Source organism: Mauremys reevesii, linkage group 6 (assembly GCF_016161935.1).
Source record: "Mauremys reevesii isolate NIE-2019 linkage group 6, ASM1616193v1, whole genome shotgun sequence".
NCBI lineage: Eukaryota > Metazoa > Chordata > Testudines > Geoemydidae > Mauremys > Mauremys reevesii.
The window spans coordinates 115,560,626-115,576,658 of NC_052628.1; the positions used below are offsets into that span (position 1 = coordinate 115,560,626).

A 16,033-nucleotide genomic window follows, 5' to 3' on the forward strand; every position below is an offset into this window, starting at 1 on the left:
GTTTATCAAGGCAAAATGAATTAATGTGGCTTCAGGTCAAAGGAAAGGAAACAAGCAGTGTAAACAAGCAAAGAGATGAAGTGCCTCAGGGTATATTGCCTAGTTCTATGCCATTTGCAAATGCGCCACAGAACAATCATCTGCTTCTAATGTTTAGAGGGGTGAACGTGCGCATGTGTGTGAGGGAGACAGACGCTGTTCTTAGACTCTGTTTGAGCAGTCTCTTTGATATTGTTTTTCCTGCCCTGTTAAAAAAATCATTCTCTGGGTCAGCGTTCAACTAAAAGGCTGGAGGGTGCTTTTCAGATGCTAGGACTGGCCTGCAGCTTGTTACGCGGAGGCTCACTTGTAAGGAGAGTTGACAACCCAATAAACACAAACTAGGAGGAATGTAGCAATGAAAGGAGAGGAGTTGGGGTCAAATCCTGTTTGCCATGAGGCGGCAGGGATGGGGTGGGGAGACAGACAGACTTAACTGAAATAGTATAAAGTGAATATCTATCAAAGCCTCCCATATATGAGGTACCACAATTTACAGCTTTAGGAAGTCAGAGTCAGTGTAGCTAGATGTAATAAGGGGCTAGAAGATTTTAGGTAGTTATACACACTAAGAAAGGGGTCACTGAGTGTCACTGAGGTCACTGAGTGTCACGTTTCAAGGCATAATATCAGCCGGAGCATGAGGCAGGAATGTTGTCACCTCATGTACAGCATAACATTATTAGCCATGTGCTTTATAGTTTCATATTTACTCTGAAGCATCAGTGCAAGCACAACACAGAGGTATGAGAGGTGATGGGTACTGCTGCCAGTTTGTCACGGAGTCTGTGACCTCCATGACTTCTGCAGCAGCAGGTGCATCTGGCTCTGGGCCTGCCCGAGCAGCTCAGGCAGTTCCTGGGCCAGTCGCACTGGCTGCTGCTGGGGCAGTCTTGGCCACTGCCCCCCCTCCCCCCCAACAGCAGCAGGAAGGGTTTGGGTGTGGGAGGGGGCTCAGGGCTGGTGTGTGTGGGGGGGGTGATGGCCCTGTACGGAGCTTACTTGGGGGGTGGGTGGGGCTTCCCAGAAGTGGCAACATGTCCCTCAGCTCCTAGCTCCACGCACTGCCTCCGCCCACAGGCACCGCGGCCAATGGGAGCTGTGGAGCTGGCAGCACGTGGAACTAGGAGCTTAGGGAGGGACATGTCGCCATTTCCCAGAAGCCGGGTAGGGAGCCTGCCAGCCCTGCCAACCCTCCCTCCAGCACCAGAGGGGGGCCTGGGCTACTCCCATCCGAGCACCCACTGCACCCCCTGGACCACCCCTCCCAGCACCTGCGGCTCCCCCCTAGACCGCCCCTCCAGCACCCACATCCTCCCCTCCCTCCAAGCACCCGCAGCACTCCCAAGATTTAGTCAGGGGTATAGTACAAGTCATGGACAGGTCACAGGCCATACATTTTTGTTTGCTGTCCATGACCTGTGCATGACTTTTACTAACAATATCCATGACTAAAATGTAGCCTTCGTGATGGGCCACTGGTCCGATCCAGTAGGGCACAGCCTAGATACATGTACCTATGCTGCTAAAAGCTACTTTTCAGTGATCTAATAGCAGCTGTAATCTAGATGGCTCTTGCCTATCTGAGTCTGGCCAAGAGGTTGCAATTTGTTCTCGCTGATGAGGCTCATGGTAACAAGAGCCAAGCCTTAGTCACCTCCAGCATATGCTTTACCTGAAGCTACAGCGTCAATCCATTTGGAAGCTTAAGGCTAGTGTCAAATATGGCAGCCTGCTTGTTAAGTGAAGTATCATAGCACCTGTGCTCTGGCAGCTGCACACACTGGCTGCCTTTGGGCTTGGGGACGGTGCTCAAGGTGTTGGTTCTGATTTTAAATGGCCGTTCTACTTGAGGGAGCATGCTCACTTCTTCTCTAAGCAGCCTCTCTCTCTCACTGACTGTTGGAATTGGTGATAACACCACAGAGTGTGAGCCTCATTCAGGGTTCCCAGTTTGAGATACATCTGAATCCTGGCCTGAAGGGACCAAGAGAACAAACAACAGAACGAGAAAAGACTGGCAGTTCGGACACCAGCAGGAGAGCACATGACGTGGGGAAAAGGAGCAGGAGATACTATGACAAGAATTAGCTTAGAGTTCACGTCTGCTGGGAGCTCCAAGGAGACAGGAGAAAAGGCTTCAACATAACCTCAGGCTGAAGCAATTGATGTGGGAGGAACTTGGGTTACAACGTCCCCCAAACCTATGTGCATTTATTTTTGTTAATAAGCTTTTCTTTTATGCATCTTCAGCGAGGGATCTCTCTTCGTGAGCCTATCCCAGTCACTAGGACTCCAACAGTGCCAGATTTGAATATTCAGCAATAAAGGCTACGTTAACTCTGATGTAAGGTGGATACAATTCTGTCGGCTTCATCAGAGATTCATTTCCTTCCATCTGGTCTGGATCTGGCCCACTCCAAATTGTGAGATCCGCCTGCCAGCTGTTAGCTAGACACCAATCAGTCAGAGCCAAGCGGCAGATGACCTCCCATACTCCATGCATCTCTTGCTACCCAAGACCTGCAGGGCACCTCATCTGTGACTCACATTGGTCAGCTCTACCAGATATGCTGAAGGGAAGCCTTCCTTATGATCGACCTGGGAGGCGCAGTGCTCAACTCTTCTCAGTGGGAAATTGCTCTTATCTGCAACATACCTATCGGGAGCATCCTCCGTAGGTATTAAAAATGCTTGTTTTATAATCTCCCAAACAAGCATGCTATCAAAAGAGTCACCAGCAAAAATGTACACCCATCAGAGGGAACAACTCATGCCCTTTGTTCCAAAGCACAGGCCTGAACCCTAGAGTAAAGGAAGATCTCCATTAGCTATAGTAGGCTAGTATTAGGCTTTTCTTTTGTGAGGCAAGTCACTAGAGGACAAGAAAAGTCACAATTTAAAACCAATCCTGCTTAGTGTGCTAGCGCCTACATGCCCACCCACCCACTCACACAACTTCATAACCTCAAAGGGCTTTTATAGACATTAGCCAATGAATGCACATGACACTTGAGTAGCTCTGAAATTCTCCAGTAAAGGGCAGTGGACATACACATTAGCCACTGCATTTCAGTTTTTCCACCCCAAGCGCTGTCACAGTGCCACATTTCTGTTCCAAAGGTCTCTCCCCTTTTCCTTTGTGCATGGTGCTTTGAGACCCTCTTCAAAACCAACGCACTATATGTGCAGCTCGTATACACCCCAATCCAGCTCTGAATACAGTGTGTAAAGAACCAGCTGTGCTTTGTCTCCTCTTTGGAGATGGTGCGCCAGATCCTCAACCAGCATAAACTGGGGTAGCTCCATTAACTTCAATATAGAGACACCAATTTACATCAGCTGAGGATTTAGCTGAGTGATTTTTTCCCCCCAGGAGCACAGTGTTATAAAAGCAAGTCAGGATGTCAAGCAAGTCTCTGGGAATAGCATTCATCCTCCCAAAGAGTTCATGGAAGTCCCATTGGTTTTGTGGTGGGTCTGTGAAAGCTAGGTACAATCAGGGAAGTTACTAGCCATGTTAACTGGCTTCAGCCATCAAGTGATGAAATATGTTGCCACGGAGGTTATTACATGTAAACATCTTGCATAACGGTTTCACAGCAAAGAAAAATCCTCCGCCCTTTGTAGTAAATGTAGGTCTCTGGGACACTATATAACAATCTCATAACATAAAATAAGTTTGGAAGCCTTTCAAGTACTGGGATGGAACAGCAGGCTGTGGGTGGGCTGCCATACTCTGCGAAGGCCGGCTGTTAATACCCAGATGTCGAATGCCAATTTTCCATTTACTGCTGTAAAATAACAGACTGTCATGTGGTAAAAATAGCCACGACAGGCAGACAGAGCATTCCAATGTTTGCTTCACCTACAGCACTTAGGCAAGAATGTGTCTGCGAAAGTTCATTAGGCATTTATCTCGCTGCTAGACCAAAGGATACATTTCATGTTTGTGATTCGCGGAGAGGAGGGGGTCAAATATTATTTATTGCCCAAAATCTAATGCAACTGTATAACCCAGGGAATACCAGTCAGGTGACAATGGCAAAGAATCACAGAAAGAGTTACTTTCTTCCAACCCTGAAGAAGAAACCTTATAAGAAGAAGGAAAACAGCATGATCCCTAATGCTTCTCTTCCTTGCTCTCAGCTGCTCTGTAGCATTCCTGCCTAGAGCATTCCCCTACCCACTTCTGCCTGGCATTCTGCCACAGATTTAAAGAAACAGTCCACACAGTCTTGCAATTATGTTTGCCGAATCTAATAGTTAAAGAATGCTTTTCAGCCAAGTTCCGTCTGACTTCTGTTTAGACCCAATCATACTCCCATTGAAGTCAAAGGCAAGAGTCTACTGGGACTTCAAAGCAAGATTAAACCCACTATATACGCTAAAAATTTCAGCTAGTGATTGATGCAAGTGTTTAGAAGAAAATATCTCCTCTTCCCTCAAAATGAATCTTTACCCAAGTCTAGAACCAAATCAGCATCCAGTACAAGATTATCTGACACTGGAGTAAGATTCTTCATGGGAAGACGTTTTCTTCTGGTCTAGTGTAAAAAGCAGATTTTCAGGCACTTATGACCCTACAGAGCTACTCAGGTAAGTCTGACAAATCAGATAGAACACCCTCTTATGCTGCCAGACTCTCGCTTCTCAAAAAGCATACAATGCCAAATTCCAGTCACTTTGAATTAGGCTTAGTCAGTCTTATTCAGTCGGCTAGGTCAGAACCAAATCCCTGGATACAAAGATCCCTCAACTCTGGGTCTCTACCCATCTTGCCTTTTCTTTCTTGGTTAATTACGCTTCTAAGGCTCCTATGATTCCTCATTCTCTAAGCAAATTAAAATAATCTCAAACATCAAGTGGTGTCACTGCCTGTGATTTTTGCTGCAAGGCTCTTATTCTGCTTGTATTTTGCTATAGTCTCTCTTTTCCTGCTTTGTCTTTTATGTATGTTTTGTACTTCTGTGTGCCCTTTGTTGGTAATTGTCTGCTTAATTATACAACAGTATTTAGTTATTTGTAATAGCTTCTATATTATGGATTGTTGTACTTTACTACTGGTTTTTTATGATGTCTATGGATGTGCCTGGGATTGTGTAGACAGAAATGCTGACTAAGATAGGCCCAGATCCTGCAAACACTTGTACAGGAGTGGTCCTATTAAAGTCATTGGATTACTCACGTGGATAAAGTTACTCACATGTGTCAGAGTTTGCAGGATATGGGCCCTAATTTATGATTTCCTGTCTCTTGCATTTCATGCAAATCTAATAAAGAACCGGAAAAAGAAAAAGTTAAACATTGTTTGCCTTGATTTTTTCAACTCTTTTCAGCAAAGGATCAGATTCTGATACCCTCACCTCCTGTGGGTGGGCCTTACTGTATATGTGGTCCTAAAGATTTCAATGGGTCCACTTGTGGAGTAAGTTGCTATTCAAGGTGAGAAAACGTGTCAGTAAATTCCAACTTTTAACAACAGTGGTCTGTGTTAAACTATGGCTGTGAAACATGGACATTCAAATAACTGGCAATAAAGAGACTACTAGTCTTCAAATTATGAAGTTATAGAAGAATTCTGAAAACATGATAGATAGCTTATGTAACCAACAAAAAGTATTGGAACTCAACAAACACTGGTCAGAGATCTTATGAGGAGAAACGTCTGATTTGCAGGACACATTTTAAGAGGTTCACAGGTGATGCGTGTTTATGGGCACTGGAAGGGAAAGCTGATGGCAGAAGAACATGAGGCAGAAAAAAGAGACCTTGGATGAACGATGTGGATCAAAAGGACTAGTCATCCACAAAGAGATTAGTAGGGGATTGTACAGAACGGGCTACTATGGTTGCAAACCTCCAGTAATGGAAATGCCACATTAGAAGAAAAAGAGAGATGTCAGACTCTGAGCTGTAGGCTGTAAGTGGGCTCATGCAATTACCATGATAGTATTAGTGTCTTCTTCTACCATCGAGCTCCATGCATACATGCTGAGTTTGCTTCTGATACAAGGAGAGGGACAATCCTCCCCAATGATCTCTCACCAGACCCTTTCCCACTTCCCTAGCTGTCTCCTCTCATAAAGGGAGAGACACCCCTTCCCAAATGCCTTGTTCCCCATCCTATGTAAAAGGATGGGATTCCTAGATTTTGGTCCTAATCTTCCAGCCAATTTAAAGTAAAACAGTCAGATTAAAATAATGGTTTTTAGAAATGTTTCCTTACCTTTGTTGCAAATAACACTGTATTATGAATTCGCACAAAGGGAATGGCACTGACTTAACGAGAGAGATTTAGGGTGGGATTTTCAGTAGCACTCAGCGCTGGCCTAAGTCTGCTCCAATCGAGCAGCCTGGATTCTAGGCCCCAGCTATTACAGATAAATCCAGAGCTAGCTCTAACACTGCCCGAGGGTAGAGATATATGCCACCCCCTGACACCACAGGAAAACAGGCCCGTGTGGGACTGTAACATCAATCTGGTATGCAGCAGTATCTATTCTGGCACTGTATTTGGAGTGCTTGCCAAGCCTTGGTGTTTATTTCTGACCTGGAAAGGCACAGTGAAATCTCTTACAACATAGTGGCTCTTATTTTAAACAAGCAATAAGTAGTAGTAGTAGTAGTAAGAGATAGGTTTCAGAGTAGCAGCTGTGTTAATCTGTATCCGTAAGAAGAACAGGAGTACTTGTGGCACCTTAGAGACTAACAAATGTATTTGAGCATAAGCTTTCGTGGGCTACAGCCCACTTCATTGGATGCATAGAATGGAACATATATGAAGAGTATATATATATCTAGAGACAGAGAAGATGCCATACCAACTCTAAGAGGCTAATTAATTAAGATTACTTGTTATCAGCAGGAAAAAAAAACTTAGTAAGAGAGTGACCCTTATGAACATGTTAACTTGAGTGAAAGAAACTGAATCCTTAGTAAACAACAGGCAGGTTCTGCTGCAAACTGGTGGGGATGAGCGGGTGCTTCTCATCTGTTAAAGCTGGCACCTGAGGCTAACTGCCAGTAGATGACAATAACCCAGTTGCCCTGAACTTTACCTATTCTCCAGTAGGACTCTGCCCCGCACCTCACCCCCGGCCAAGCATGTGTGTTACAGGATTCCTTTCACAGATGCCTCAATACTGCAGCTGTTCAGCACTCACCCATCAGACACAGCCTGAATCTCTAATGGAGAACCAAGGTCCCTGGCACACTGGGCATATGGTGCAATGACAGTCTCACCCCTCTGGCTTATCGTATAATCAGACAATAGTTTTCCTCTGCTCTTGGGTATCTGGTTCAGCCAAACTCCGGTCTGTCTAGTTAAGCGCTTTGGGCCAGCTCCATCCATAATGGACAGGGTCTCTCTTTAGTAGCATGCTTCCAAGGGAGAAAGGCAGGGGCCTTTGGCCCTGATCCAGCAAGGTACTTAAGCATGTGCTTACCTGTAGGCATATAGGTAATGGCTATATGAAGCCATGTGGCTAAGCATCTTGCTCCAGCGTATTACCATGCAACTCCTCCCATCGCTCTCAAGTCTCTAATGTGTTCTGGCTACTGGGACGCATCCTGGGCTAAAGCCCAGCATCTCAGGGCTCTCCCCTGGCTGGGTGGTGACACCAAACCAAAATCAGCATTTTAGGATGTGTGAGAGACCCAGGCCAGGTGGGTACAGCAGAACAGCAGAAGGCAGATATACTGGCCACTGGATTAACAGTTTTCTGTTCCCTGACTGACCAGAGCAGGGGCTGCGCCAGGCTAATGAGAACACCTGACTCTAATTAACCTGTAAAGAGTCAGGTGAGGCCATTCAGTTAATGTGACCACCTGACTCTAATTAAGGCCCTGCTGATACTATAAAAAGGGCTCACTCCAGTCAGGCAGGGGAGTCAGGGAGCCAGAGGAGAGGAAGTGCGGCTGAAGGGCTGGTTACTGAAGACACCCTCAAACCCTGGTTAAGGGAGCCCTAAGGTAAGGGTGAAGAAGGGAGAAGCAGGAGAGCTGTGGGGAAGTGGCCCAGGGAAATATAGCAACTCTGGCAGTGAAAGGTTGGCTGCCAACAACTGTTACCATTAGGGTCCCTGGGCTGGAACCCGGAGTAGAGGGCGGGCCCGGGTTCCCCCCAACCCACCACTACAGGAACAGCTCCTGGGAGGGGAAGTCAGGTCCCTGTCAGGACAGGAGGCTGAACAGAGACTGTGGGAGTTCTCTCACCAACCTCCTTGCAGCCTATGATGAAAAGGGCTCAGTAGACTGTAACCCTGGCCCTAGAGAGAGAAGGGCTACGTGGAGGGTCACAGTGAGCCACTGAGGCTAAGCATAAACCGCCTAGAAGCGCAGGACCCACAGGAGCAAGGTCAGAGCTCTGCCACAGATGTTTGCAGTTCTTTCTGCTTCCCTCCTCTAGCTCACATTCCTGATGTCTCCACCTTTCTCCACCACTCATAAGAACATCCATACTGGGTCAGACCAATGGTCTGTCTAGCTCAGTATCTGCTGATGGTGGCCAGTGCCAGAGCTTTGGGGAAAGTGTACAGAACAGGGCAGTTAGTGCGATCCACTCCTGTCTTCTGTCAGTCAGAGGTTTAGAGTCACCCCGAGCATGGGGCTGCAGCCCTGACTATCTTAGCCAGTAGCCATTGATGGATCTATCTTCCATGAACTTCTCCCTTACACTTGCCTCAATGGGATCTGGTGGGAGGGATCTAGTTGTCAAAGGAACTTGTTCTATATATTAAGAATTCAGGTCTTCAGAGAGGTCTTGATCCTTGTTATCCCTTCACTCTAGTGGCCAGGTGTCACTGTGGCAGAGGAGAGAACTGGTGCACACAGAGGCTAAGTGACTTACTGGGCACACTGGAAGGCCTGTATCAGAGCAAGGAATTGAAACCAGGTCTCCCACCTCCTAGTGCTCTCACCTTCAGGATCAAGACCACTCTGCAGACCTGAATTGCAAATGCATGAAGGCTGTGGGACAATCTTATGCTGGCTCTGTGCTGACTTCAGAGACTCGGGATTTACACCGGAATAACTTGATCGAAGAATTTGGCCTTTGAGCTTGCTCTCCAGGAGGAAAAGCATTTGCTCTTCTTGGTTTTAGAACACATCATTTGAAACAAAAAAAGCAAATCGGTGTAATGAGAAATTGATTTAAAAAAAAAAAAAGGTAGGGGCCAAGTTCTGCAGCTGAAGGCACCCATACAATTCCCTGGGCGAGATTCTCTGTGTAGTCAATTACACCAGTGCAAAGCAGAATGGTGAGCAGCGTGTACACACTTTTTGCACTCACTGTGCACTGATGTCATGACTACAGGAGGCGCAAGGCAATGGAGAATCTGGCCCAGTTTATGGGAAGCCGCGCATGCACAACAGAGGGCAGAATTTACCCCTGTGAAAGTAAAGGAAAACTGCACCTACCTGTGGATGTTGTCTTCAAGCTGTTTCACTTTGAGCTCATCCTCTTCTGACTGCCTCCTTCTGGCTTCTTCTTCTTCTGCTGAGCCAGCGGGAATACCCTGCAGCAGCCATTTTTCTCGAAGCGCTTTTGACTACATGGGAAAAAAAAGAGAAGAGTTGTAAGAAGGAAAACTGTATTCCCTGACCTGGAGGAGAAGCCAAATCTGCTTTTAAATATTTGATAGCCCTCACTGAATCACTAATTAGCACTTTAAATATTATACACATCATACACACTAGCTAATCCTTGAGGGGTTTATCCAGATGTCAGGTCAGCCAGAAGTCAGAGTGTCAGTTTTACAGTATATACAATTGCGCCACTGATTTGTTAATCTGAAGTTATTTTTAATTGCTAATGAAAACTGAATTTTCAACCACTCAAACTAACCACTCCTAGAAGAAGTGAAATCCCAGCCCAGATATAGGCCATCTTATGAGCTATAATGCAAGGGCTCGGAGGGATAGCCACATAAAATACTTACAGAATCAAAAGCAAAGAGCGATGCTCCAACAAAAAGCAGGGGGGTCTAAACATAACATGTTTTAGAAAAGTGAAGACGATTAAGGCCATGGATGTTCACTGTGATTTTTTAAAATATATTTACCAAAAGCAGTGCCTATGGAAATGCTCACAATCTCCTAGCCAAACCAAGACAAAAAAAATCTTACATCACTATGTGCTAGTTTAACAGCAGCTGGGTAATGAACATCACCCCAGGACTGTGGTAACAAGTGGCAGTGGCACACACTCAGTAAGATGGTACATTGGATTCTCACCATATTTTCCATATATTTGCCCCTCAGCCTATCAGAATTAGTACACTCTCATCTGGAGTGAGCTCCTACCCAGTAGCTGTCATCCAATGAGACACACTGGTGAATCTACGAGTGGTAAGATACACTTAGGGGGTCGGTACGCCTAAAGCACACCAGCCCATGCCTTCTCACTAACCCCTCTCTCCCGCTGGTCCGATATACATGCTGTAGAAAAGAGTAGACAAGATGGAATGCCAGACAACAGCACCTTTAGGAATGAAGGCTAATTGTCCGATGCCAGCCTCTGGGAAAGAAAAAGGAACAAGGAGGAAATGGAGCTGCCATGTTTACTATTGCTACAGCCAGCCAGTGAGTCAACAAGACATCAAGATCAGTGGTATCAGAGACAGTGTATAGATCTCACTTTATCAGCATGGTCACAGAGAATAGGATTTTCAAAAGCACCTAAGTGATTTAGGAGCACACGTCCCAGTGACTCTCAAAGGAACTTGTGCTCCTAAGCCACTTCAGTGCTTTTTCACCTCCAACTCCCCGTTAGTACCCGGCCCAAGCCGGGGAAGCTAATGATCCTACCAGCAGACCAAATTCAGTGATGAATCCTGGTCACAGGTTGCACATATGCTAAGAAGAAGTGCTTTTAAAAATCCCACCCTTAATCTTCATCCATTGCCAGCAAGAGATCATTTACCAAACCCACCAGTGCAGTTCCTGTTCCATACCCAGGTCTGTACCCAAACTGACAAGGATCAAGAAGATCGAAGGCATCTCACTATTTAGAGTCATCCAACAGCCTTAGACTCATAGACTTTAAGGCCAGAAGGGACCATCATGATCATCTAGTCTGACCTCATGCATATTGCAGACCAAAGAACCTCACCCACCCATTCCTGTAATAGGTCCATAACATCTGGCTGAGTTATGGAAGGCTTCAAATCTTCATATAAAGACTTCAAGTTACAGAGAAGCCACCATTTACTCTAGCTCAGGCCAGCAAGTGACCCTTGCCCCCACTCTGCAGAGAAAGGCAAAACCCCTGCAAGTCTCTGCCAATCTGACCTAGGGGAATATTCCTTACCATCCCCAAATATGGTGATCAGTTTGACCCTGAGCATGTGGGCAAGATCTACCAGTCAGACACCTGGAAAGAATTCTCTGTAGAGACTCAGAGCTTTCCTCATCTATTGTCCCATCTCCAGCCATTGGAGATATTTGCTAATAGCAGTCGCGGATGGGCCATCTGCCATTGTAGGCAGTCTCATCACATCATCCACTCCATAAACTTATCAAGCTCAGTCTTGAAACACATTACGGTTTTTTGCTCTCGCTTGGAAGGCTGTTCCAGAACTTCACTCATCTGATGGTTAGAAACCTTCATCTAATTTCAAGCCTAAACTAGTTGACGGCCAGTTTATATCCCTTTGTTATTGTGCCAACCTTCTCTGTTTCAACCAGATTAGATACAAAACGATAGTGAGCCAGATTGTCAGTATCAAGGGATGGTTTCTTTAGCAAAGGTTATACAATAGCCTGGCCACCTGCACTCCCAAAGGGCCAAATTTCTGTAGCTCACAGTGAGCAGCGCTTACGCCACGTATAGCTCAGCAGAAGTCAATGGGATGATTTGAGTGGGAAATTACTACCTGGCTCGTGTAAAGGTATCCGAATGCAGCCCTAAGGGCTGTGCTGACAATCTCCACCAGAAATGAACCCAGATTTTTCCAGTGCCATTCACTAGCTAGGAGGATAGGAGTCCAAAGGGCAGGTTGCAGAATGAAGCATCCCATGGCTCCAATGTTAACCTCATGGGCCTGAATCCATCCAGAAGAGACTTAATGTTTGTCCACTCCAAGTCCCACCCTGCATCTGATTTTAGTCACAACGTAACCAGCAATTTCCTCACAATGGGAGAGGTTTGTGTCAGTCACCCAGTGAAAGCAGTGTGGATTGCTCTGCTGTCTACCACTTCAAATCCCCTGAACTAATGGAGGGGGGTGAAGAATTGCTCTTGCCCTTGCACAGCTGCAGCATAAACATTCAAAACCCCTTAATTTTGTAATTGGTCAGCTTCCACCTGAAACGTCTACAGCTGGCGTTCCAGCTCTCTTGCTTCATTTGTACTGGTCATCTATGACCACAGATAACCTGTGTGGGTGAAGCCAGACAAGATGGTGCTTATTAACGGTCAGTGATTATTTCTGCATCCTGCCAAATACTCCAATGAGGTTTGCCAGCGAAACCTATTCTATGACTTTGGGAAAAATTCCATGACACAGGGCTTATTTCAAATCTGAGCCCATACACCTGGTCTAGAAAGTGACCAGGTATGTACGTTTATCCTTTCTGCAGTCTACAAAGCGAAGCTGTTAAAGGACATTGACAATTCAAATAGGTTTAAATTCAAAGGCTGCCCAAACCTGTGCCATTAGACTTTTTACTGAAGTGCTGAGGTTCTAGGTATTACAGAACCAGATTTGTGGAAACTCAGTATAAAAACAAACAAACTGCTTTTTGGCAGTAAAGAAAAATTCATTTTGTTTGTGGCCAGACAGACAGACGCACATGCACACACAACCTGTGCATCAGCTATTTGCTATCCCTGGGTGATCTATTGCATAGCAGAGAAGCAGATTTTAATGTGATAGCTTGTACAGAAGTAATGTAAAATGAAAAAGCAAATGAGACTTTATAAACAACCTCAACTCCCATTAGCTTCATTGGGCTATGGATCAGGCCCCTTACACCTTAAAAAATAACCCCTCCCATTCATAGAACAGACGATTTCCAATACTGTAGATGGGGTATCAGATACAACTGAATGTCGCGAGTTTTGCCATTGACATGAATTGTTCTCCAGGCCATTAATCTACCTTCTAGTTGTGCCTTCCTCCAACAATGATCAATACTTTATGCTTCAGAAGAAAGCAAAATCATCTGCTCAGTTGTGCCATGCTATACATGGAGGCATGGAGTGAGAGTGTTTGGGGGTTATTTTCTCCTAACCCTGGTGGTAAATCATTCGGTCCTGATTTAGGAAAGCATTTAAGGACATGCTCAAGTCCCACTGACATTAGGTACAGGCTTAACTGCTTTACTAAATTGCCCTCAGGTATGAGATTGTATTAAACGTGCCTCACTTGCTATTATTAATAGACATATAATTATCCAGCCCTTTAAAAAAATCCAGCTTCCAATGAGCAATGAGTTCCACAGGTTGGCTGTGCTTGAGACACTTAGCATTTCTTTGCATTAGTTCGCGGTGTGCTGTCTTTTAATTTCATTCCTCTTACAAACTGTGGGGGGAACCAGGGCTCGAACCCAGACGGGACTCCCGATTGCTGTGCTTTAAGTGATGGGCCATGGTGCTGCGAAACTGTTCGACATGTCACACTATCTAAAACCAGTGCCATCTTTTAAAGCAACGCATACGTCTTAAAACTAGGCACAGGTGCACACACAGATTAATTATAATGAAATGCTTGAGTGGTTCTTAGCCAAGGGTATACACACCCATGGGGGGTATGCAGAGGTCTTCCAGGGGGCACTCAACTCATTTAGATCAGTGTTTCTCAACCTGGGGGTTGCAGCCCGGGGAGGGGGGGCCACGGGACGGGTTTAGGGGGATCACAAGTGCAGGGCCGGCATTAGAGGGTGGCGAGCGGGTCAACTGCCCAAGGCCCCACACCACAGTTACATGCTTTAGCCCTGCCGGCTGGGGCTCAGGCTTCAGACAAGGCTCACAAATGAAAAACAGGCTCAGGTACCATATTTATATTCCAATAGATTTATTTTATAATGATATGGTAAAAATGAGAACTAAGCAATTTCTCAGTAATAGCGCGCGGTGACACCCATGTATTTTTATGTTTGATTTTGTAAGCAAGTCGGTGAAACTTGGGCTATGCAAGACAAATCAGACTCCTGAAAGGGGTACAGTAGTCTGGGAAAGGTTGAGAACCAGCATGGTGGAGGTAGGGTTGCCATTTTTGGTTGGACACATTCCTGGAGGTTTCATCACATGACATAATCTTTAATAAAAGATTGATCTTTAATTCCTGGAGACTCCAGGACAATCATGGGTGGTTGGCAACCTTTGGGAGAAGAATGACTGCTTCGGCGTTAGGGACGCACTTTAAAAGAGGAGAGATTTTTGATAGGGTTTGGCCCACCCCAGGGGTCAATGCAGATTAGTAACTGCGAGTCAAAGGCGTGGAGGGAGAGGCATCAACGGGGAAGACTCACGGTGGAGGACGCAGCCCTCCCTGCACACTTGTCTCCATGGTTCTCTTTTGGGGCAGGCTGGAGGTTGGATTTCTGTTCTGGGGGACTGCCAGGGTGGGTCTGTCCACTGGTCATAAACTGCATGGAGGAAGCATCTTCCCCATGCTCTGTGGCTCACAGCCCAGCTGTGTCAGCATTCCAGGTAGTTGTGGCTGAGGATTTTTGTTTCTCAGTCCGGGACTCCTTTTGTGGGCTTTGCTCCGTTCCTCCAGTGTTCATCAATGTGATACATTAAACCTGTCCTGGATACAGCGCAGTATAATAAAGACTGTCTGTTTTCTAAGATGTTTCCCAAGAGATCTAGTTAGCTTAATAATAGTGAATGGCAACAAGCACTGCTATTGTAATAGTCAAAACTCTGCATAATAGGGATGTGTTGCTACAATGCAGGCAGTTAAAGAGTGCTTAATCAAATGCTGAATAGCCATAAAAGTTCAAGATCCCCTCCCTTAATAGAGAAGTGGCCAGTCACAGATTAAGGCCCTGACTCAGCAAATAAGGACATGGTTAAGGTTAAGCTGTGGAATTTAAGCATGTGCTTAAGTGCTTTGCTGAATCAGGGACTAAAAGAAGCAGTAAAGTGAAAAGGTGAGATTATTTGGATTCAGTTTAATATTTAATTTTAAGCCTCTTTTAATTAAAAATTAATCAGGACAGCTGCTAGCGGAGAGAGTAGGTATTTGGGTGTTTCTATTGAGAGGACTCTATTGTAATATGATTCTCTACAGCAGTTTGGTTTTTGACACATTTGATGAAAGCCGGTAATTTAAAAATCTGTGTAATCAATTTGCTATTTTATGTTAATTCTATAAAAATACATCTTGTTTTGCTATTAAAAAAAGCAGGGAGGAAAAACTGTAGTATCCCCCATTCTCTTGCCTTTTCTTTCCTGCTTTTTTTTTTAAATAGCAAAACAAAATGTATTTTAAAAAGTAATAATGGGTGAGATTTTCAAAAGCTCCTTCGTGATTTAGGAGCACAAGTCCTGAAGTCAACAGTCCTTGTGCATCTATGTCACATATATGCTTTTGAAAATTCTAGCCAATAATGTTAGAGAAATATCAGTGGATCACTGAGAACTTTGGCATGACGGGTTTGCCCAAGCTCATGACCCAGCTGAGCCTGTCGTCATTATAATCAGTTTTGGGTTCGTCCAGCATTACTAATGATAATCTTCAACCACAACTGTCACAGACAATAACTGCCTTTGTTGGTGGCGTTTTGCAGATTCTCCCTGAAGAATTGCATCAGCTGTTCAGAGAGCTTCCTTGGCTGCTATTTCAGTTCTCTATTCAAGCCAGGGAGTAATGCTGACCATGTTAACATCTCACTTGGTTGAATGAGACCCAGAAACAGTAGTAGTCCATAGTACGAACTATGGACATACAAAAGTGGTGAACCAGGTTCACGGTGATTACATGTCCCAAGAAACAAAGAGGGAATAGTCAAAGTGGGGCCTGCTGGTCATGGGATAACACCT

The 16,033-nt window shown here is 45.3% G+C and overlaps 1 protein-coding gene across 2 annotated transcripts in view; it reads right to left on the reverse strand.

Annotated features, from left to right (window-relative positions):
• The window catches only part of PALM2AKAP2 (PALM2 and AKAP2 fusion), a 771,069-nt gene that overhangs the window by 288,547 nt on the left and 466,489 nt on the right, over positions 1-16,033 (reverse strand). For both annotated transcript variants that reach the window (XM_039543348.1, XM_039543349.1), the window contains one exon: positions 9,460-9,590. In XM_039543348.1, the coding sequence (XP_039399282.1) occupies positions 9,460-9,590 (131 nt within the window). The remainder of the gene's footprint in view (positions 1-9,459; positions 9,591-16,033) is intronic.